This window comes from Pocillopora damicornis, chromosome 5 (assembly GCF_964200805.1).
Source record: "Pocillopora damicornis chromosome 5, jaPocDami1.2, whole genome shotgun sequence".
NCBI classification, from domain to species: Eukaryota; Metazoa; Cnidaria; class Anthozoa; order Scleractinia; family Pocilloporidae; genus Pocillopora; species Pocillopora damicornis.
In genome coordinates, this window is record NC_142674.1 from 10,284,673 (window position 1) to 10,306,612 (window position 21,940).

Here is a 21,940-nt window from a genome sequence, read left to right on the forward strand (position 1 = left end):
TTTACGGACTGACACTCACATTCCTGTTAACCCTCGAGTGTAAGGGTGAGAAGCATCGAATTTCACCTTACAGTATCAACCCTTAACCATACATTACGGTGACGAGAAAATAGAAACTATCACTATCTAAAGAAGTTCTTGATTGAGAGAGACACTTTCCTTGCCAGCAGCTTAGAAAATGTACAAAGAACAGTTTTAAGAATTTGCATACTAGTGTCAGGGTGTTAAGGGTTAACCCATTACCTCTCATGAGTGACCAAGGCAGAATTTCTCCTCACAATATCAAAACAATATCAACCAAATAAGTGACGAGAATAAAGTAAAATATCAATTTGGGGATAAGTTGATCCAATACTAAATTCTCTGAACTAACATCATGAGAATTGTATGGTTAACAGTAAGGAGAATTGCACCTTGATCTGGGGGTTAAAAAGAGTTAAGAATTAAAATGTATTGAAACTTGATCAGTAACAGCCTCGAGGGTAAAAACTAAGAGCCGGTTATTTACACGATGTCAAACCCAAACCACGGTTTTACACATTCAGTGGGCCTTAGTCTTTCTCTACAAGAGGGTTGATTTAATTCAATAAATGTCCTTCCGCTGTTACCCCTCGCCCTCTTGACACTGCTCGCTGAAATGAATGTTGGGATGAAAGGTGCAGCTAAATTGCGGGTTGTTTAGGAGGCGGTTTTGTTAAACGACTGAACCATGTTTAAGTAAGCGGCCCTGAGTAAAAAGGTGACGAAGTATAATTTTCAAAAAGTTTATTTCTGATTCTCTACGTACCTTATATTCTGTCATGCCTTGATAGCGCAAGCATCTTTATATCGTTTTCTTTTTCTTTTCTTCTACCAAAACGATATCTATTCATGATGAAGTCAAGAATGCCCTTTCGCATAGTTACATCAAAATAGTCGATTACTAGAGAATATAGATAAAAAAAATAATGTTTTGACATGCCACATATTAACAAATAGTAACATGAATAGTTATTGATGAAAGATGTGACAGCGTTACTGAAAAAATGTCTTTGTGACTAGCTTGCTTTCATTTCACTACATAATGTATCTAGTACATATACTTTGCTTTTCTTCCATAGGATATTACTTGATTTTACATGAAGTTTCCTGTCTTTTTAGGTGTTCGAAACTGAATTGCTAGCTCGTCAGGGTCTCTAAGTAAGACAAAGTCTTGGAGAACTCCACTAAACCACCCCACTTATTCGCAATCCAGAGCAATCTCCAAAACTATAAATCTGCTTACTTTTGTGCAAAATTGCACAATCTGAGAGGTTTTAAAGACCAAATCTGCCAACCTTTAAAGCTACTAATAAGGTGACAAAACAGTATTAGTAGTTGATTGTAATTGACATAATAAGGACTGGTTTCATTCATGTAACTCAGAATCCTTTGGGAATTATAAGACACTATACAGTCATAGGCTTCTTTCAGAGCACCATTTATGGTAATCATTTCATATGCAAGACTAGATGTCATACCACTTTATCACTGATTTGGATATGCACCATAGGCAGGTGGAGCAAAGGGTGGTGGAGCCTCATTGGGTGGGAGAAAGCCATAAGGTGGTGGCTGCATATAGGGGGGTGCAGATGGTGATGCAGCAGAAGGATCATAGGTAAAGAATATAGAATCCACATCTAATGGATAATCAGGACCATTTTCCTGGTGCATATATTTGGCTGACACATCTGCTGACGTGACTGGACGCCAAAAGCGGCCTGCTAGAGCACGAAATATGTGCAGTAACATATTTCTGCCATGGATACCATCATGACCATCTATTCCACAACTCCAAGGGTTACCCACAAATTTGAACTCAAGGCTTTTACCATAAAGCTGCACCCTTTGAATGCCAAGAAGATACTGGGATTGGATCACATCCTGACAAATCTGAGCAAGACAAGAAAACAGTTACTTCAATTGAAATCTGTACAATCAATCTTAAAGATAAAAACATGTAGAAATGTAAAAAGTGTTGTTATTTTGAGCAAGTTAACTAGTCAGTGTAATTGAACATAAACACTGTCAATATCTTGACAGCAAGACTTATATAATTTTAGTAGTGAATAGGACTGAGTAGAGAACAATTCAGGGAGTTATCAGGCAAGTAATGATCATGGGTATTGTGCTCTTTGCAACTGATTGTGCCAAAGACAAAGAATAAGAAACTAAGACACGAGTCTTTAATGTAAATACAGGCACTGAGGTATCTTACTCAATACATCAACTTAAAGTTAATTTAACCCTTTAACTCCTAATATCAAATTATTAATTCTCCCCTCAAGCTGCTACACATTTCCTGGTAAAGCAGTAATGATAATTTGGTGTTAGATCAAGATTATAACTTCTGCCTGATAAGTTTGAATATTCTCATTACCTATTTGCTGGATAATGTGTGGATATTATGAGGAGAAGTTTCGTGTTGATCACTTCTGGGAGTTAAAGGGTTGATGCAGATTTTGCTTCCTTACTAAAATGACATATGAAAAGACTTTCACAAACCTTTGTGACATCCTCAGGTGCATTTATAAGCCGCAACTTGTCAGTCTCATGCAAACTGATGCAGAAGAAATGAGACTGAGTTGGCTGAGATGTTTTAAAGATCACACTACTCTTGTCAGAATCTTTCCTTGAGCAATCAACACTGGCCGCCACACTCCATCCATAGGCTTGCAAAGCTTCGAGCACCTTCAAAACCAGAAACCTCGAGTCCACAGCTTCATCACCTGATGCCCACCAAGGAGTGCCTCGTAGCTTGAACTGCCAGCTGCTGGCATAAGATCTTTCTTCTTGAATGCCTCTTGACCAGAAGGTCTGAAGAGTGTTGCGAACAGCAGACACCAGCCCCTCTGGTGCACCAATCAGTCTCAACAAGTCATGACTGTTGAAACTGATTGTGAAGTGTGACTGAGAAAACTGCATTCCAGGGATGGGAGAAAACTGCATGCCAGGCACAATATTAGGATCATGCTCAAAAAATAGAGTGTTAGCACTACTTCTAAGGTTGGAATTTCCATAGAGCTTCCACTGTTTGACCTGCAGTGCACCAATAAGAGTGTGTAAAATCACTCTGGCATGTACTGTATCCTCACCATTCGCATACCAGGGATTTCCCTTCAATTTGATCATTAAAACATCACTCTCATATGTCCATCGCTGTATTCCTTGAGGCCAGGACTTCTCTATGACATCCTTGAACGTTTGATGGAGGTCCATTGGACCATTGAGTACCATCAAACTATCATAACTGCTGAGACCCACAATGAGAAATGGCAAAGATGGACAGATGGAAGTGGTATCTTGCTTGAAAATCCATGTTGTGAGATCTGTTGTCTGTGTTAGGTCGCTTGACATTTGAAGCTTCCATCCATCACGGTAAAGCCTGTGCAGAACATTTCCAGCCATTTTCCTGGAAATGATTGCATCACTTGATGAAGTGGCAGCACAGAATGGATTTCCTTTCAACTTGAATTCATGCACACCATTCATTTTGAATGTCTCTTGTTGAATCCCTTTGGGCCATGATTCCTCAATTACCTGGCGGATAATGCTTATTTCTCGATCTGTGCCAAGGACAATGCGCAATTTGTCTGTTTCACGAACAGCAATACACATGTATTCAAAGCCCATTGGTCGGGGAGGCAAGTTGGACTGATTTCCACCCATATTTGTGAGTATCACTTGTTGTGGGTATCTGTAAATAAGTTAGAAAAATATAATTAATGTTGTAAATTTTCACCATATAGGACGGTGTGAAAATAAAATGCAGAAGGAAGTGAAAACTCTACTTAAGTTTTGCTTATGGTAAAAGTCAATTTAATGGTCATTTTCAACTGGATTTTTTTTGAGCAACTATACAACGTAAAAGATAATTCTTGATATATGGCTCAAAATTACGATGAAAATCAATACTGGTAATCATCCCAACATTTTTTTCTTTTGATAGGTTGCATTGATCTCTGGGAGTTTAAGAGTGATAAAATTGTCAACTTGAAGTTACCAAAGTTCTGTATGCTTTCGTGAAAAAGGGTTTTTTGGCACATTAAAGTTTTGATGTAACTCAAGGAAAAACAAATGAGGGAAAATGCAAATTAGATTGAGATGGATTTGCTTTCAAAAGGGAGCTTATGAATCTTTGATCTCTACCATCTTCAAACATATTTACTCCAGTGTTAAGTTAATTACTTGTTGTTTAAACACTTTCCCTTATAAAGTGAGGAAATGAACACTTGAATCGAATTAAAGGCAGTTAATTGTACTAAATTGTCCACTAATTTATGATTGAGTCATATCCTCTCAACAACACTTCTGTCTCATAAGGGAATTCCACGTGGCAAATGAGGGTTTTTTGTTCATATTTCAACAATTTTTTAATCAGTAGAGAGCAAGCTGATTGACAACGACTTTACAAAGAGAATCATGAAGTTTCCTTGCTTTCGTAAGATATTTTGTTTTAAATTAATTTGCAGTGTTCAACTTATTTAGATGTACATTGTTAGACTGATGTACTCCTTCTCGCATCAGAACAGGGATGATTTTTAGGCTAAGTCAAATTTCTTCGATTTCCAAACAAATCAAATACAATTATGCGCTTAAAAAGTTCCGCATATCACTTTTTTCGATCGCCCAATTTGCAATGGAATCGACCTCCTTCCCAACTCGAACGATCGATCACATTCGATTGGGGATGTATTTCGCAAGGTCAATGATCTTTTAAATGGGAGACGTCGTCCGATATTAGACCAAAAAGTATGATTGATAATCTAAGGACGCTTACGGGCACGCACAAATCAGTGAAATATCGACACCTACGATGGATTTATACAGGGCAGATCCGTGTACAATAAGCTATATTCAAACGATTTATTGGAGAGGAAATTGTTTTCTATCGAGAAGCAGCTTACTAGTTTCGAAAACAATTTCCACCCAGCTACTGATGAGAATAAGAACAACAACAATAACACACAGAGTCACAAACACACCTGCAACCTTTCAGTCGTTCTCTCACTCAGTGCCGGATTACTTCAAGGTCGTACACATAAACGTACACACCTACTCGTTATGATTCTCCCCTTGGAAACGAGGGTCAATGACAGAGCCTGAAAAAAAAGCTGATCACGGGAAGTCCACAACCGATCGATGCTACCAGCAGTTTTCTATTAGAGGCGGAAATTTTGATAAACTGGTTTGAAATATCTCGAGAAAATGGCACTTTGCCACCGTTGTTTGGCGTTGTCTTCCTACTCAGACGCTATATCTGGCGTCTACTCGGATCCGGCCTTCGACTCTCAAGGGTGGGGAAGGGAACAGCGCGGGCTCATTTTTTGAATAGCGGCTACTACTCGTGTAAACATAAGTCCTCGTTAGGAGCCCTTTGGCTACGGGGAAGTAAATTGCGTGACGAAATACACAAAAAAGCTAAGTGATAACTTGAAGAACTGGCATCATCTGTTTTTTTTGCGTTTTTCAGGCGAACAGAAGCGAGCTAAGCTCGAGCTCCACTCGCCTTAACACCGCCCCCTTTCCCTCCCCCCCTACTAACTTAATAACGCCTAGTCTGTACGCTAAATCTGAGACTGTCCTAAGGGTACTTTTAAAAAATTAGTACTGATTTAAGATATTGGAGTAAGTAGGCTAATTGGGAAAAACTCAGTCATCTAAATGCGCAGATAATATGGTCTCCTTTCCATGGGTTACTTTAGAAGTTTTAATGAAATCCTTCAGTGTCTCATACGTTTCATAAAAATCTTACTGCAGAGTCCTTGTTCCCCTGACCATAGGTCGGGAAAAAAAGAGTGACCAAAATTCCCTGGGAATGAGATTGGTGAGCAACTTAGGTAACGCCACATTGTGAAAAAGCTTAGCAATTCGCGTTCGAACAGTAAAAATAGTTTTTAAAAGCAATTATGCACCGATTAATCGAAGCTTCGACATCACCAATAGGCAACCACAAGCATTTCTGTCCTCCCACCTGGGGAGGTGAAATTTGAATCTTGCTTGGGTGGGGTGGGAAATTTGAAGCGGCACTCTCCACTTTGCCCTGTTAGGCGGGACTTTGGACGAAACAATCTTTAAAAGTTCAAACTCCCCCGGGGAGGGGGGGTGCATCGATGTTGAGGCTTCAAATTGATCAATGCATTAGCAATACATTTCAGATTACGAAAAATTGTCAATAATATTGTTTGACTAATTTAATTTTTTGCTTTGGCTTTCTACACTTAGGGAAGGCAATTCCTACTTATAGATGAAAAAAGAAAATTCCACCTTTCATATGATAGCTTTTGTTATATTGTTAAATTGAACCCAAGTTAATGTTACATAGAGCTGACGAATATTAGCGTCACCTTCTCTTTTGGGAAACTTTTGTTACTGAAATCCATGTTCTCTCTCTCCTCGAATCAAAACTAGAGAGAAAGTCTCAAAAATAGCCTTGAGGAAATGCTACGGTAGAAGGAAGAGAACATAAAACACGAAGAGTTGGTGAAAAGGGCTGAAAGAATTGAATGATGATAGCTGAATAGGTAAAAATTACGTGAAAGTAGCAGTCACGACCAAGGAAGTTTCAAAAGAAGGCGAACGACATCAGAAATAACACCTTAGAAACTCCTGAACACGCACGTTCAAGACAAACGCATAGTATTAAACGGAATGTGTAAAGAAAGTTTACAATATTGAGAGTTATGGATAGCGTTAACTGCGAAGATGTAAAGTACAAAAGTGAAGGAAAGGTAACTTAGAGCAGAACTTCCGTCTATTAGTTAAGAAATTAAGTCTGACTCCCCTACACGTGAGAAGTTAAACCCTACAAAACATGTCTGCAAAGTAATGGCTGCAGAGAGGAAACATTAAAGTCTGCAATGCAATTTGATTGGACAATATAAAGCCAAAATTCTCTTTTGAGGTCTATAAAGACATTTTCCTACTAAAACAATGAATGAGAAAACAAACCAACAAAATATTAATAAAATAAAAATTTTACGAATAATAGAATGTTCTTTCGTTTGAACGATCGTTCTGAACAACTTGAAGGTGTCATTCAAAATGTGGTTTATGCGGCCACGATCTCTTCATCTTGTGAGGTTACTTGTCTTTCGAACTCGAAGGAATTGAGAACAGCCATTTGTTGATACATAGGAACATTATCACTGATCTGAAGTACATGTAAACTGTATGTTAATTTTCATCCATCGGCTCTTCGTCTCCATTTGTTTCGATTTTCTCAGGGCTTTTTGAAGTCTCTGTTTCAAGAGTCTGTTGCTCAGCTGAGTCACTTTCTGACAATTAAGTTAAAAACAGTTTTAAGAATAAAATAAAAACAAAAAAAAAAGAAATTGAAAGGAAACGAATTTAAAACAAATTTTGAGTGGTTAATTGATTCATTTAATCTTTTAATCCGTTTATTCTGTAATGTTCATTGTGTTATTTAGAGAAGTTTTCCGTCCTATTTCCTTTGCTTTCATGTACTTCTAGTGTAAATGACTTCAACCGGAAAAAGTGTCCGGAGGTGGAAGGGAGGGGAGGACATGGGAGAGCAGGGGAGGGCAGGGGAAGGGAAAGGGAAATGTTACGCAAACAGGCTTTAAGGGTTGAAAACTGACTTTAAATTTTCTTCTGGTTCAGATTGATGGGGCATGTAGGCTGAATTATAGAGTGATTCTTTGGCATTCATGTTAACATGTACAACACTGTACTCTCTAAATTTCAAGTTATCCACTCACTTATTTCCGTTGTTGATGGTTGTTTTGAATCTTCCTGAAGTACTTGGGCGGCTTCTTTTTCTTCTGCAGGACTTCTGGATGCACAAGTCACAGGCAACCCATCACTAAGATCTCTTTCTGGTGCCTGCTCTAGTTCAACATGTTCTCCATCTCTCGTACTCAGTACTTCACTCTTTTCTTCGCGTACTTCGTGTTCTGGTGGAGCTAACGAGGCTGCTGTTTCCACTCCCGTGGAATTAGCTGTTGAATTGGCTTCATTATAATGTTCTTGAGTATCATGTCCATTTTCATGGGCGTTTAAAGGTGTAGGTCCATTTGTGCCTGGTGTGACATTTTGTGTCACGTTATCTGGCGTGACATGAGGTGAAAGTCGTTCGTCATAACCATGATCTGCGACAAAGCTTCCTTCAGACGAGGCTCCTAAGCTCATAACTCCGTTTGTAACTGGACCATTAGGGACATTTGACAACGTGTGTTGCCCATCAATGTTGTTCGTGAGACCATAGCTGGTAGAAATAAGATAAGAAATTTGTTATGCGGTATTCACTCGAAAAACGGCGCTAATGGAAAAAAATTACCAACAAACGTACATGGACATGTAACACACACCAAAATTATTCCGTTGCAAGCTTAGGTAGATCAGTAAGAGGAACCATATATGGTAACTGTATTTATAGTGTTAGTGGATGTTCTTTGGTACAGTCTCTTCCCTGATCAGAATTGGACGAGGGAATTTCTCGCTACAGCTATTAAACTTTCTCTCTGAATTAGTTAAACGAATTTGGTGATCATACGTCAAGATACATGTAGCACTGACTGTATATATAAGAAAATCATATCTGTGACCTGCGAATTGAAAAATGAATATGACAGCGATCTTCGCAGTAATGAACGCTACTTAAACAGTGGTAAAAATATGACCAGAAAAAAATTATACAGGCCTGAAAAAAATTCAGGCCTTATTTTCACTACTGTTTAAGGAGTGTTCATTACTGCAAAAATCACTTTCATATTCATATGTAGCACTGTCAACTTAATAAAGTTACCCACGCCTATTAACTACTTGCTGCAGTGAAACTGTTAGGAAAAGTTGCATTTCACCAATTAGTCACTAATAAGGCTTGAGGGCTTTATGAGCATTAAAAACAACTATATGTACTTACACTGCAACTTCATCTCTACCAAAATCCACTGTGCTAACCACAAGTACATTCTGAAAACAATAAAGTGTCCATGATTTAAAATATGAAAATGGAAACAAAAACCAACAGACAAATCTGCACCTCATAAATTGAATGATTATGTAGTGTTCTTAGGCAATCCAAGCCACAGCTGTTTTGATAGTTTCATGTACTGAACATCTCCAAGAGAGATGATCACTACTTTTTGATAACTTACAATATCCCCAGTTGTGTCCAAAGATTATTCTGTACTAAAATTTGTTGTTGGGGTTTTTTCTTTTTTTCTGGTCAATCAACTTTAAAATTTCATTCAGTTTGTAAGTGTACTGTTAGGGCATGTTCTTTTATGAAGCAGATGTCAACATCATGTCTACATCTCTAATCAAAAAATTAAAAATCAGTTGGTAAATAAACCCCTTCTAGAGACTGGTATGTTGGCTGGTTATGTCTGCAGCTGCGACATTGTCCAAGATATTAATAAATTTCTATTTGGCTGAGAAGTGAAGCTTTGGGGGTGAGTGTGAATTTTTTGGGACAACATTTCAACCAAAAGGAGGTTTGTTTATCTTACAGCCCTTCAATTAATTTTTGTATCACGCATTGTCAGAAAATTGTGTTGACTTTTTTGTGCAGTATGCTTTCTGGAGCAGCATTTAAAATCAGCTTTTCAATGTCATTATCCTCAGACTCTACAATAATAGTTAATTTTTCTTCCATATAAAGTAATAAAGATGAAGGAGTGAAACTCTTGAACAGGCTTTTTCCTGGTACATGTACATGTAGCTTTGTTTCTGTTAGCTTCAGTAATTGGAGGACAAATAATTATGAATGTAGATGGGGCATATTGCCTGAGAACTGTCCTGTGATTTTGCACTACACAACATAAAGTAGCCACTGAAAAGAATTGGGGGTAACTTAACATATGGATTTTAATTTGAAATAATTCACCCAAATTCCAATCAGACAAGATATGAAGCAGATCAGTCTTGGTTACTTCCTAGTTGTACAAGTGTACATGAAACATGAAGAAATTCAACTTTGGGCCACAACAAATGAATCCAAACAGGAATTGCAACAACGTCACTCTCTGGACCAACATGTAAAGATTGCAAATCTGACTTTTATCACTTTTCCATGATTCCTTCCCAAATGTGCTTTGCAATCATAATATGACTTCCCTAGCACACTATGACTCACCTTCTCAACTCCTCTCATGAATTTTTCACTGTTGCTATAGTTTTTCCTGGGTTCCATCATCAACTCACAAAGTCTTTGGATAGTAAAAGGTGCACTGATAAGAAGGAAAGATCTGATAAGACTCTTATCTATCATACAATGTAGATATAAAGAAAAATGCCAATATTGGGTTGTAGAGAAAATTTACACTCGCACATTCCTGATGGGGAGTTGTGACAAAACAGTGAACTTATTGTCTTTCCCTTGCAGCCTGTTTTATTAATTTATTATAATAATCATTATTAAATTACTATTATTACAGTGTGTATGTATAATATTACAAACAACATATAATAATATATATATTCTATATTATATTATATAATATTATTATATTTAATACATTACTTTTTTTTTGGGGGGGGGGGTGCTGTAGAGCTTTAAAATTGTTACCCTAATAAATGTGCATGTTAATCTTGATCTGGATTCAAAAAAATGCAAGGACCTGTTTGTTACCTGTACATTTATGTGACTTTAGTGTACTGGTAAGTTCATTAAAAAACTGCCTTATGCTGATCAAAAATATTATCAGCTGACAAAGGATTTGCACTTTATTTCAGAGACTAAAACAAAACCAGAAATCTTGTGATACAACATGTACTGTAGTTCTACCATACTAATTAACAAATAGATTCCAAGTTGCCGTGCGTCTGTTCAGTAATAGATCACAGATGACATCAAAATGTGGTAAGAACAAAAAAGTGGCACATGAGGCGCAGCTGAGTGTGTCACTGATGTTCTTACCACATTTTGACATCCTCTGTGATCTATTACTGAACAGACGTACGGTAACTTGGAATCTATTTGTTTTATATAATAAAGAATTAAAAAAAGTTTTAATGATGATGTCATCTATACGTCTGTCCTCCTATAGATCATAAGTGAGAACCAATCAGAATACGTGCATAACTGAGCTTATTATATAACTGTACATATCAGGGATTAGGAAGGTTTAACAGGCAAATGAGCCTATGGCCCCTATCATTGAAAAGTTATGGGCCATTTATAAAACGTTTGGGCCATTAGGGTAAATAAATGGGCCAGTAAAAATTTTAACAAAGGTTTATTGCTTGTGTATTACAGTCTACCTATACATGAACCATCTGTTTCGTCCGTTTCACGGTCGTTTTCGCTCACAGTATCACGATTCTGCTCCGCTGTTGTGTTGAAAAATGTAGACAACGTTCTCTGCGAGCTGTCCAATCTCAAGATTTTTTTCGGGGGCATGAGGCTAATCGATGCAAATACATTCAAAGCGACGAAAACGCTCGAACTCTGCTCAAAAATGAAAGCACGTGGAACTCCGAGTAATAGCCTCGTTTGCATGCAAAGTCCGAGTTCAGGATCTGGGAACAAGAATGAAGCGAGCGTGATCAAACAAGCGAAGGCACCGTAGTTTTTCGCTTGTTTATGTCTCACCAAAGTGAAACTTTTACAAATTAAAATCCTTTTCACAAAATAGTTTATATTTCACTAGCTTTGTGTGGTCAGGGCGCATCACAGGCCCGGTAAGTATTTTTATAATGGGCCATTTCGTAGCTTTATGCGCCATATGCGCATGGCGCACGGCCTTCCTAATCCCTGACATATACATGTGATCATTCCTATCATTCTTGGGGTTACCATATAAATGTTGCTCAAAAATACATCTAGTATATCTTTGTATTACTACTCCCAGGAAAGCTAAAATATTGTATGAAGGTTACATGTAGCTCAGGTTGTAGTGTGTAATTGCTGTGCATGAAGTTGAGGGTTTGTGCCCCAGACTGGACCAACAGTCAGGGTGTTAAAATAACCAAGGAAAATGTGTGGCAGAGACATCTGCAAATGATTGCCCTACTAATTTTCTCCAATAAGGACAATAAATCTGGTTGTAATGTGTGATTGCTGTGCAGAAGGTTGAGGGTTTAAGGTTTGTGCCCCAGACTGGACCAACAGTCAGAGGGTGTTACAATAACCAAGGAAAATGTGCAGCAGAGACATCTGCAAATAATTGCCCCTCTAGTTTCCTCCAATAAGGACAATAAATCAAAGGCCCTATCTCCTACATCTTCTCTGTACTGGGTGGCAGCCAACAATAAGAACCCACACACTTCTTGCAAAGAGTAGGGAACATACAGTAGCTCTTTGTGTTGTGGTCTAGCATTGTTTCTAAACAATTCCTAAATTGGGGGCACCCAATAAAATTTCCCTAAGAACAAATTGTAAACTGCTTAATGCTATCCGGCCAAAGTCCTCCACAAAGTGTTGTAAAAAGCATTAGAGCATATTGATATAGAGATTCTGCTGTACATGAATAAATCCATCTTTACTATTATCATCATCAGTCATACCTTGTGAATGAATCCAGACAATCCAAAAGTCTCTGCCTCATTACTTCAAAGTCTGCTGTAACCGTTGGTTCAGTAGATGATGCATTCCTGGATGGGCTGCTCTCAAAGAATTCTCGCATTACCTAGTAAATGTTAACATAACATGTGCCAGTGGTTGAGACGAGGTCAAATTTAGCATAGAAGGACAGGTACATGTACATGTATGACAAACTGCATACATGCACATGAACACCTGTCCTCTCCTGGTCAGCATGAAATGAGAATGTACTGAGAACTTACTTTTGTCTCACTACTCATCAGCCAAGTAATGAGTTTAGGTTTTGTTTCTCAATCCATTCTGTTACCTATGACATACACTGTACAATTATAGAGTTAACACACATTACGATATACATGTGTATAACTTTTTTTGTTTTATAGGGGATTTAGAGATGCACAGACTGATTCTTATGCCTTACTGCACCTTAAAATAACAGGCGCACTGTGGAGTTGATAGCCAGATGGCAGAAAATGCTCTAAGCTGCTGTTAACAATGCCACCCTCTAAGGCCGGAATCAAAATTCCTGAAGGATCACGGGTAAAGTAGCCTGAATTTTGTGGGTGCTTGGAGAAAAAAAAAAGCCACAGAACTGTGAAAACAAGCAGTAGAGCTTTACTGCTATTGAATAAATGTTCAATCCTTCAGCTTAAAACTGCTGGAAAACCATCAGCAAAACTGTGTTGGACTGCATCACAATTTATTGCAATTGTATCATTTTCATGTCTCTACTTGTAAATATTTGTTAATGATCAACAACTGAAGGCAGCAAAAAAGAGGTTTGGTAGGCCCTCCCTGAGGATCACACAGTTTGTGGCCTAAATTTTGATTTTGTAAGCTATTTTTATTCAAACATGGAGATTATTCTGGTTTTCCTTGAAATTGTTCTCCTGATACAAGTAGTTATCAATATATAAAAATTGACATAAATTGTGTAAATGCACAGTACCTTGACAGAGCTGAAAAACATTTGCACATATCATGAAATTTCATGGGTTCATGCTTAAAACCATGACAACAGTAGACTAAAATGGTAGAACCAATACATTTTGGACACCATAGTCTTATTTCTGCACACTTAATGAAATTTAACAGCAAACCATGGTATTTTGATTGCAACAAATGCATTTTGCATAGATTAGGCTACAATAATATGGATAAAACAGTTTCAATAGATGAAGGACATTAAGCTGGCTTTCAACATTCTTAAAACAACCACTACATTTATTTGTTTTTATGGATTCATAAATGTATTTCTGACATACGCAGACCTTACATGTACGTGTACTCAGCTCTGTCCAGACAAATGTAGTTGAAAAATGCAGGATAAGCATTATTGGTCAAAGTATAATAAAATTTTAGGTTTTACCTTGTCAAGTTTAAACAAGAAGACAGGTTTTAATGAATTCCATGGAAATCTATGGCAAAGAATAAAATAATATGTTTTTTTCACAGATAATGTCTAATACATGCACTAGAAAATTTCCCTGACAACTGTTTGCAATCAAACTATACGGATGACAGAAAGTTTACATAGAGTAGCCATCTCCAAAAACATATGTACTTTGTGACAATGGTTTAACTTTCATACTGAAGAGAGAATGATAACACTTTCAGCAGTGACCTCAAGACAGTTCTACAACAATGTTGGACACAAAGGTACACAAAATAAAAATTTTGAAAAACAGTTGAAGTAATTTCTCAGTAGTGCCTAGCCCAGCCTGTAGTTCAACTGTGTGATGATTTTAGGCACTCATTATATAGCAACCATTTTGTGATAGATTACCAAATAATGATTTTGGAAAAAAAAAAAGTTGAACTTGGGGCACCAAATCCCACCCATAACTCCTCCTGAATAAGCATGTCCACATTCCAGTGACATAGCAGATCCTTTTTTCCTCATTCAATGAACAGTCTGAGCTTTGATAGTGTTCGCAATGGCTTGAAAAACATTCAGCAGTCACTGATATACATGTATACCAGTATGTAGAAAATTACTTAAAATTTTCCCTCAAGTCAACAGATTTACCGGTAAATTCACCAATGTTTGGAACTGTTAAGACAGGCTAATATGATTTGTATCCTGAAATTTACTTTCCAGAAGGTTTTACCTAACAATTTGGTGATTCATGATTCCATGGTGCAGCAATTCTGCTACAGTTCAAAGTGAATGCACAACATTTCCAGCCATGCATTCTGCAGTTTAAAAATTGTTTCTGATGGGGAAGTCTTCCACTAAAACTTAGTTTGACAGAGCTAAAAACACCTTCACCAAAGTAAAACTAGGTCATATGGGAGAATGCCTACACCAGCAGCCACAACGAGAATGGCCAAAGAGTCTATCGATTGCAGAGTTTAAATGAATAACATGGCCTGCTTATCTCTTTAGTTGCCAAATATGAGTAGTTGAGAAGTTTCTATGTAAACAACAAGAGGAGAGGGTGAGCTTGGGGCTGGGTGGAAAAAAGACAGGGGGGGGGGAAATGTGATTTGGGAAGGTGGGCTGGCTTAATTGGAAGAAGAAATGGGTATAATTTGCAATTTGACTTGCAAGCAACAGGAAAGTGCTGATCAATGGCCATGTATGCTTTTCCAGACTCACTGCAAGAGAGACCCTTTCAGCAGTTTTTGGGCAAACCACGTTTTAAATCCGCTGGCCGGCCTATCAGCCAAATTCTGACTTGAAAGTAGAAGGACAATATTGCTGCCGGCGTGCAAATAGTAAACATAGATTTGACAGAAGCATGCAATCTTGCCGGCTAATCCTCAACTTTACGACGGAAAATATCAATGGATCAAAAATTTGAATTAACTATACGCGAGAGAACCTTGATCGTATTCATTAACAAACACATGCGGCCTTCTGTAACAAAAAATTAACATCTCAAAAATGACATTACGTTAGCTACAGAATTATTTGACAGATGAACACTTACAAGACTCTCCCTGTCTTGGCGATGTACAAGAGCATGTCCTCTAATTCTTGTGTAAGGACTTTCTCAGCATTTGTTGCGCTCTCGAACTCTGCCGGACAAATCGTCAAAAGAACCGCGAATATCAAAAATGGTACATTGAGAAAATCCAATTTCATTGCCCGTAATTCACCCAATTTCTCACTGAAACTTACCATGCAGTGCTTGAAGGATTTCTTCATTATTCTCCATCGTTTTAATGAGCATCGAAACAGATTTTCGTTGACGATTACCACAAGAAATGTTGCGAAAAATTAAAATATTCCAAACTCTGTCTGAATCGCGGACAACAAAAATGGCGCCATTGAAATTGACGTCATAGTTTCCACCGGAGGTAGTCCCTTATGTCTCCATATTTGGAAGAGATTTCAAAACAAGTTTCTAACACGAAATGCGATTGGTTAATTTAAGTGAGAAAACCAATCAAAAACACCGTTCTTTAGGTGAAATTTCTTGCTTACAGAGGATAATTGGCAATTTCCAAGATGTCGACTAGCAAAGGAGATACGATGTTTGGCGGCTCAAAACTGTCGAGTTTGGAGGACGATTTCAGTTATGGAGTCACTGTTGCCCAGACGAACATCAATATCCGTCTTGGTTAGTGTTACAGAATGTTTCATAGCTTTTTTTTCCAATGACGATTTTCGTCAGAATGTTTCTCTCCTGGAAGATCGATAGGGAGTTTGAAAGTGAAACCCTTTTTGTTTGATGATGACTTACAGTTGTTACTAGAAATTGTGAAGAATTTTTTTGAGAAGAGAGCGGAAATAGCCAAATAGATTTTAAATGTTTACACATTTTGAATCAAACTAAAATTTTTGTGTTCTTATTCTGAAGATGAATGATGGTAAACATTATTTCTGTGTACACGTCATTTTTATATACCTCGTTTGGAGTTTTGGTAGATTTTCGCAGTTCTTACTGTATTTTAAGTGGGCTATGATGACTTGTGCAAAGCAAGCTCTTCTACTTTTCCGTAACATGAAACTACATGTAGAACACATGATAGTCACTGTATATATGTTAATTTTGTGGGAAGGTGATAGATGAGCACATAGGCTATTATTATTTTCACCTGAAACTTCAATAAAAGCAAAAATAATTAATATTCCAGTTCTTCAATGCGTAGTTGCTTGCTTGCTTTATTGTTTCCTTGGAAATTATATTAGCGGTAAGAATTGTAGAGGTATTAATTTTGTTAGAGAGATTTTCTCTTCTATGACCTGCAAGGCTTCCAGAGCAACACAGCAGGGTCTTGAAAGCACCCCTAATTTTGCTTATATACACTGTATGCCTGTCTAGAACAAGTTTGGTGGCGTCCATTTTGTTACAAAATTGTAATCATCATTTATTGAGGTTATTCCACTATTTAACTCCCAAACAAATTTGTAATTCTTCTTACTGTCAGCCATGCAATTCTTGTAATGTTAGTTGAGACAATTAATTTTAGTATTGAATCAACTAATTATCACAAATTGATATTATTCTTTATTCTTAATACTTATTTGGTTGATATAGTGCTGATGTCGTAAGGATAAATTCTGTTTTGGACACTCAAGGGAGTTAAAGGGTTAAGTCAGTTGTAAAATAATGAATTATTTAAATACTATAATTGGGCTATTATTAACTTATTTTTCCATAAATTTCACTTATGTTTGAAAATGAGCTGTTTACGTGGCTAAAATATTGAAAAGATAAAACCAAATGGTCATCATCAGGATAAATCATTTCTTACCCAAATGATGACCAAGTGTCTAAAATGTTTAGTTTTCTACTTTTTAAAACATTTTGGCCTTGTAAATGCATGTAGTTCATTTACATAATTTTTTGTCTAAATGGCTACATGTGTACAGCACATGTTAAAAATTTACAAAAATTTTACTTTGCAGCATTTGTGTTACCCTATAGTACATATCTATCTTTGTCTTACTTCTATTTATCATATTCTATTAAAACTCTCATGCCCCTGTAGTTGGTTAATTAAACAAACAAAGCAAACAACAACAAAAACAACAATAAAAAAAACAACAGAATCATCAGTCTGCAGACCTTGGAGAGGATGTTGGCAACTACACTGAGAATATAAAAATCAGCCATGCTTATGCATTGAAATTTTGGGAAATTTCTATCTGATTTATTCCTGTTTACTGAATTGCTTATTTACTTTAAAGCAGCATCTTTTTTCGACAATTCAGCTAAAATTTTTTTTTTTTAAATCAACCATTTGTTGATGGAAAAACTTTTCTTTTTTTTCTACAGGTTTCCTCAGAAAGGTTTATGGCATTCTTACTGCCCAACTTATGCTCACCATTTTTGTGGCGGGAGTATTTATGTACACAGAAAGCATCAAAACTTTTGTTCAGGGAAGGTACTGTGTGGAAAATCTATAATTTCAAATTGTAATTGTTTGCCACCCAAGAGTTCTCTCTACATCTTAATAGTCTGTAAAGCAGACAAGGGAGGAGAATGAAACAAATTATCAATTAGGGAATATTTTTATACAAAGCCAATTTCCCAGCACCAGCTACTAATTGTAAAGACTGTGTGGTTATCTGTTGATAGAATCACTCTGCAGATCTTTTGATAACTACAGATGTACAATATACTTGTCACTGTCAGTATTATGCTATTTTGTCTACGCAGTGTCAAGCCTTATGAGCACTTTCATTAATTGTTAAGTACTTAGTTGAAAAAATTCCCCAATGAGGGCTGTATACATTGGCACTAGCATGGGTTGAAAGTCCAGTGCATAGAAGAAGAAGTACTGAAGAAAGATAATGGGTGTCTGCACATGGTAATGATAGCATAGAGTTCCAGAATGATACTGTTTCTAACTGTCTTCTGGTCAAAGGTGGTTTGAAAGAGAAAAAATTTACCAATAGAGACTTTCTAGTGCACATTTAGAGAATTTATCCTCATATTTATCATTTCTATTTTCCTGAAACAATGTCTCTCATAGACCTGAGGTTTTGATGATGGCATTTATCCTGTCACTTGGTCTGCTAATTGGACTGATGTTCAAGCGCAAAGAACATCCAACCAACATGTACCTTTTGGGTGCATTTGTAAGTTTGAAATTGAAATTGTACTGTAAAAAATATCATTTTTGGTTAACCCTTTGACCCCTAAGAGTGACTGGCATCTAATTTCACCATATAATATCACCCCTGAATCAAACACTAAGGTAACATGAACAAAGGAAATCATCACCACCTTATGGAGCTCTTGATTTTGAAAGAATTCTCTGTGTCAGCAGGTTGAGAAATGTATAGATTACAGTATGGAGAATATACATGTATAAGTTGTGGTTCAATTTTATCCTTGGTTAAAATTTTCTTTTCTTTTGTTTTTGGGTATTGTAATGTATGATAATGCATTTGAAACAAAGGAAAATAAAATTGAAATCAAGGAGAAAATTAAACCACAACATATATAATGGTGGTAGGGTGTAAAGGGTTAATGGTCACCAAGCTGACTTGCTGACCCCTGATTTATCTTGAAGCTCAAACGTTTAGGGAAACTGAAAAAGGTCACGTTATCAGAAGCTTAGAGTAAATGAAGAAATTTCATTGAAATTTGGGGAGGAAAGGGGGGATTTATTTTATCATTATTTATAAAATCAACATTTTAATCTAATTTGTTACAAAACATAGAGGCTAAGAGAAGTTTATAACACTGCACCTAAGTTTAATTTATGCCATTCCTCTACCACTAAAACCTTAACTGGACTGACAATGTTCTTGTAATATAAGAAAGAATTTAAAATGGATTAACAATACAAATAAACATGTAAAGTTAGACTCAGTACCATTTGTTTTCACCTGTTGTGTATTGAGACAAACATGGTTTCAGTTACTGAGCTGAAAGAATATTTAAATAAGCTGAATAGAAATGAAAGTTGGTGGCCAGATTGAGTTAAGAAAGTTGATTAATGACTGAAGTTGAGGGGAAATGGTTCATGCTACCTGTAGATTGGGGTGCAAGTCAGTGGGTTGGAATTATTAGGAGTCATTTGTAATTATACAAATATTCTTAGAATGGTGCATTTTATTTCAGACACTATCAGAAGCTTATACTGTTGGTACACTGGGTACGTTTTAACATCTTGATCTTATGACCTAAGTGGTACTCCTATATCCTTGCCATGGGTATAGAAACACCTCCCACAGCTAGTAGGCTATGGGTAACCTTATGGAAGGCTTTCTATTACAATGCAGGCTAAAGAAAAATTAAAACTTAGGCAGGGTTTGAGACTAAATCAAAATTGCTGCTGAAGGAAAAAAAAAACTGAATGGTATGGGATTGGGTGGTATTTCCAAAAAAGAAGATGGAAAAGTTTGGATAGATGCCAATTTTTTGTTTTCCCCATCACTATACTGGTTTTTTGAAATTTAGTTTTCTTACTTTAAATAGTTTGTGGTCAGACTGTGTAGTCTTGAACCCACTAACCCTTTTGGTAGAGCATGAGGTGCTGTTTGATGAAAATAGTGGCAACTGTATACCTTCCAAAATGGCACCTTGTGTGTGTACACGTGTATGGAATATCAATCCTCTATCTTTGTTGTGTTATTTTTCCAATTGCTTTTGGTTCCTGGCCTCCAGTAATAAATCTTTTATACCACAAGATTTCCCAATCAGATTTAAGGCAACTTGTTTCACTGGTGGAGGTTTTCCTTTATGCAATTCTGGTATCACTTTTATAGTACCAATAGACTAAACCTTTAAATAAGACAAAAAAGTAAGTAAAGATAATCTTTTCCATTACAGTTACATTTTATGACCAAGTGCTGGTGCTGGAAGCATTTGTGCTGACTGTGGCAACAACCACAGCATTGACAATGTACACAATGCAAAGCAAGAGAGACTACAGTTCGTGGGGTGCTGGGTATGTTTGTTTGTTGTATTTTTTGTCAAGATCAAGATCAAGCTTATGGATACAAACTGAAGCTTGTGATAGTCAATTCATAATCACTTGCAGTACTGTAATCAAACATTGTATTTCATATTTATGAATGGACATCTCAAATTGTCTTTTTACCTATCACAATAAATATAGGTTAATTATTTGTATTAAGGTATGAATGAGGTTGGGGTTTGGACAATCAGTGGACACTTAACACTATTCTATAAGCAGGTAGTTTGTTTAAATGAGATGAACTGATCAAAGCTGGAAGACTTGACGCTAATCCTAAAAGGCATTAATAGCACAGGTCTCTGTTGTTATCAGGGTGAAGATGATGAAATCAACATTGATAGTTCCTTTTTTTTTGTCTACAGCCTGTTCACTCTTTTGTGGATCCTCATTTTAGCTGGGTTTCTGCAGGTTGGTTTATGTAGAAGCAGGATACTTGCTTTAGTAAAATATGAACTACTCTTACTTTCATTCTGTGCCATATCTTGCGAATTTTTATCAGTTTCTTGCTAAAAACAGCCAGTGCTTCAAGTTGCTATCAGTTTTTTTCTTTGAAATGATGCAAAAATGGAGATAAAAATACTGAATGGATTTATTTGGGATCACGTACCAAAATTACTTTCAAACTTAGACTTTTTGAGCTTCTTATTTATTTCAGGAGTGTTAATAGTGTTTTGACCGATCAATCGGTTTTTAGAGATTTGGGATTAGGGTAAATCTGAGCATAATATTGCTCAATAGTATTTTTTTTACATAATTGGCAAAGGGACATTCTCACGTTATGTCTAGATATTTTTTGATATGATGTGTGTTCTTCTGTAAACAAAACAAGCATTTCAATTAAGTTACTAATTGCTTTATTTTTCTACAACTTTGTTTTTCAGTTTTTCTTCCACAGCGAGACCTTTGAGCTTGTGTATGCCATAGCTGGTGCTCTGCTGTTCTCAGCTTTCATTGTGTTTGATACTCACATGTTAATGCATAAACTTTCACCAGAGGAATACATTTTGGCGTCAATCAACCTCTACCTGGACATGATCAATCTCTTCATCGAGATCCTGAGAATCCTAAATTCTATGAAGAAGAACTGATTAATTTAAAATGGCCGACACCGAGCCTTTTAAAAAAAGGCTCTCTTGCTACTCTCTCTTGGTTAATCTTACTATTGTATTTCCTGTTGTAGAATGATTCGTGCTAATTTACACAGTAGTTGAAGGTCAAATGATAATAAGTTAGAAAGATTTTTCGATTTATTAAACTTCTCAGCTTGGGGAACTGTAGGATGAAAATGCTATGTACACTAAGGTATTGTTTGAGGATTTTCTTTGCAAATTATGTTAACATTTCCGCGTTGTTTCCTTGTTTAGAGAAGTTCAAATTTTCAATTACGTGTAACAGCTGTAAAGGAGTCTTGCTTTCAGCAAATGTTAAAACTTTTTATACAACGCGTCAAATAGTTTACTCGGTAGTGATTTGATTTCAAGGCTTTAGATCTGTGAAATGAAGAAATAAAAAGCGATATTATTGTCA

At 36.6% G+C, this 21,940-nt stretch overlaps 3 protein-coding genes across 4 annotated transcripts; 1 reads left to right on the plus strand and 2 right to left on the minus strand.

The window, feature by feature from the left end:
- Window positions 1–750: 750 nt before the first annotated feature.
- Window positions 751–5,332, minus strand: LOC113682359 (uncharacterized). Of its 2 annotated transcripts, XM_089206608.1 has the most exons (4): window positions 5,004–5,332; window positions 2,524–3,715; window positions 1,500–1,911; window positions 751–922 (listed from the first exon to the last, which is right to left on the minus strand). In XM_089206608.1, exons 2-3 carry the CDS (start codon window positions 3,685–3,687, stop codon window positions 1,507–1,509), a joined length of 1,569 nt encoding a protein of 522 aa, XP_089062734.1. In that variant the 5' UTR covers window positions 3,688–3,715; window positions 5,004–5,332; the 3' UTR covers window positions 751–922; window positions 1,500–1,506. The 2 variants fall into 2 exon arrangements, with proteins under 2 accessions (XP_089062734.1, XP_027055321.2); XM_027199520.2 differs by having other exon boundaries at window positions 751–1,911.
- An 865-nt stretch (window positions 5,333–6,197) lies between these two features.
- On the minus strand, window positions 6,198–15,816 carry LOC113682363 (serine/threonine-protein phosphatase 4 regulatory subunit 2-B). The gene is made up of 8 exons (XM_027199524.2): window positions 15,654–15,816; window positions 15,463–15,550; window positions 13,896–13,944; window positions 12,490–12,611; window positions 10,118–10,211; window positions 8,903–8,952; window positions 7,740–8,245; window positions 6,198–7,295 (listed from the first exon to the last, which is right to left on the minus strand). The coding sequence occupies exons 1-8, from the start codon at window positions 15,703–15,705 to the stop codon at window positions 7,195–7,197; spliced, it is 1,062 nt and encodes a 353-aa protein (XP_027055325.1). The 5' UTR covers window positions 15,706–15,816; the 3' UTR covers window positions 6,198–7,194.
- Window positions 15,817–15,912: 96 nt separating this feature from the next.
- LOC113682366 (protein lifeguard 4) lies at window positions 15,913–21,940 on the plus strand. Its single transcript, XM_027199527.2, has 7 exons — window positions 15,913–16,095; window positions 17,758–17,866; window positions 18,458–18,563; window positions 19,555–19,588; window positions 20,266–20,383; window positions 20,776–20,821; window positions 21,295–21,940. Exons 1-7 carry the CDS (start codon window positions 15,984–15,986, stop codon window positions 21,499–21,501), a joined length of 732 nt encoding a protein of 243 aa, XP_027055328.2. The 5' UTR covers window positions 15,913–15,983; the 3' UTR covers window positions 21,502–21,940.

What these genes read in the sequence shown, in the direction of transcription:
- LOC113682363 (XM_027199524.2), bottom strand. Translation starts at nt 15,705, where the DNA reads ATGCTCATTAAAACGATGGAGAATAATGAAGAAATCCTTCAAGCACTG. An exon ending in AATCCTTCAAGCACTGCATG is followed by an intron (nt 15,551 to 15,653) that starts GTAAGTTTCAGT and finishes TTTGTCCGGCAG; the next exon opens with AGTTCGAGAGCGCAACAAAT. An exon ending in GGTAGAGATGAAGTTGCAGT is followed by an intron (nt 8,246 to 8,902) that starts GTAAGTACATAT and finishes TATTTCTACCAG; the next exon opens with CTATGGTCTCACGAACAACA.
- LOC113682359 (XM_089206608.1), bottom strand. Translation starts at nt 3,687, where the DNA reads ATGGGTGGAAATCAGTCCAACTTGCCTCCCCGACCAATGGGCTTTGAA. An exon ending in CACCTGAGGATGTCACAAAG is followed by an intron (nt 1,912 to 2,523) that starts GTTTGTGAAAGT and finishes TGTCTTGCTCAG; the next exon opens with ATTTGTCAGGATGTGATCCA.
- LOC113682366 (XM_027199527.2), top strand. Translation starts at nt 15,984, where the DNA reads ATGTCGACTAGCAAAGGAGATACGATGTTTGGCGGCTCAAAACTGTCG. An exon ending in GAACATCAATATCCGTCTTG is followed by an intron (nt 16,096 to 17,757) that starts GTTAGTGTTACA and finishes TTTTTTCTACAG; the next exon opens with GTTTCCTCAGAAAGGTTTAT. An exon ending in TACAGTTCGTGGGGTGCTGG is followed by an intron (nt 20,384 to 20,775) that starts GTATGTTTGTTT and finishes TTTTGTCTACAG; the next exon opens with CCTGTTCACTCTTTTGTGGA.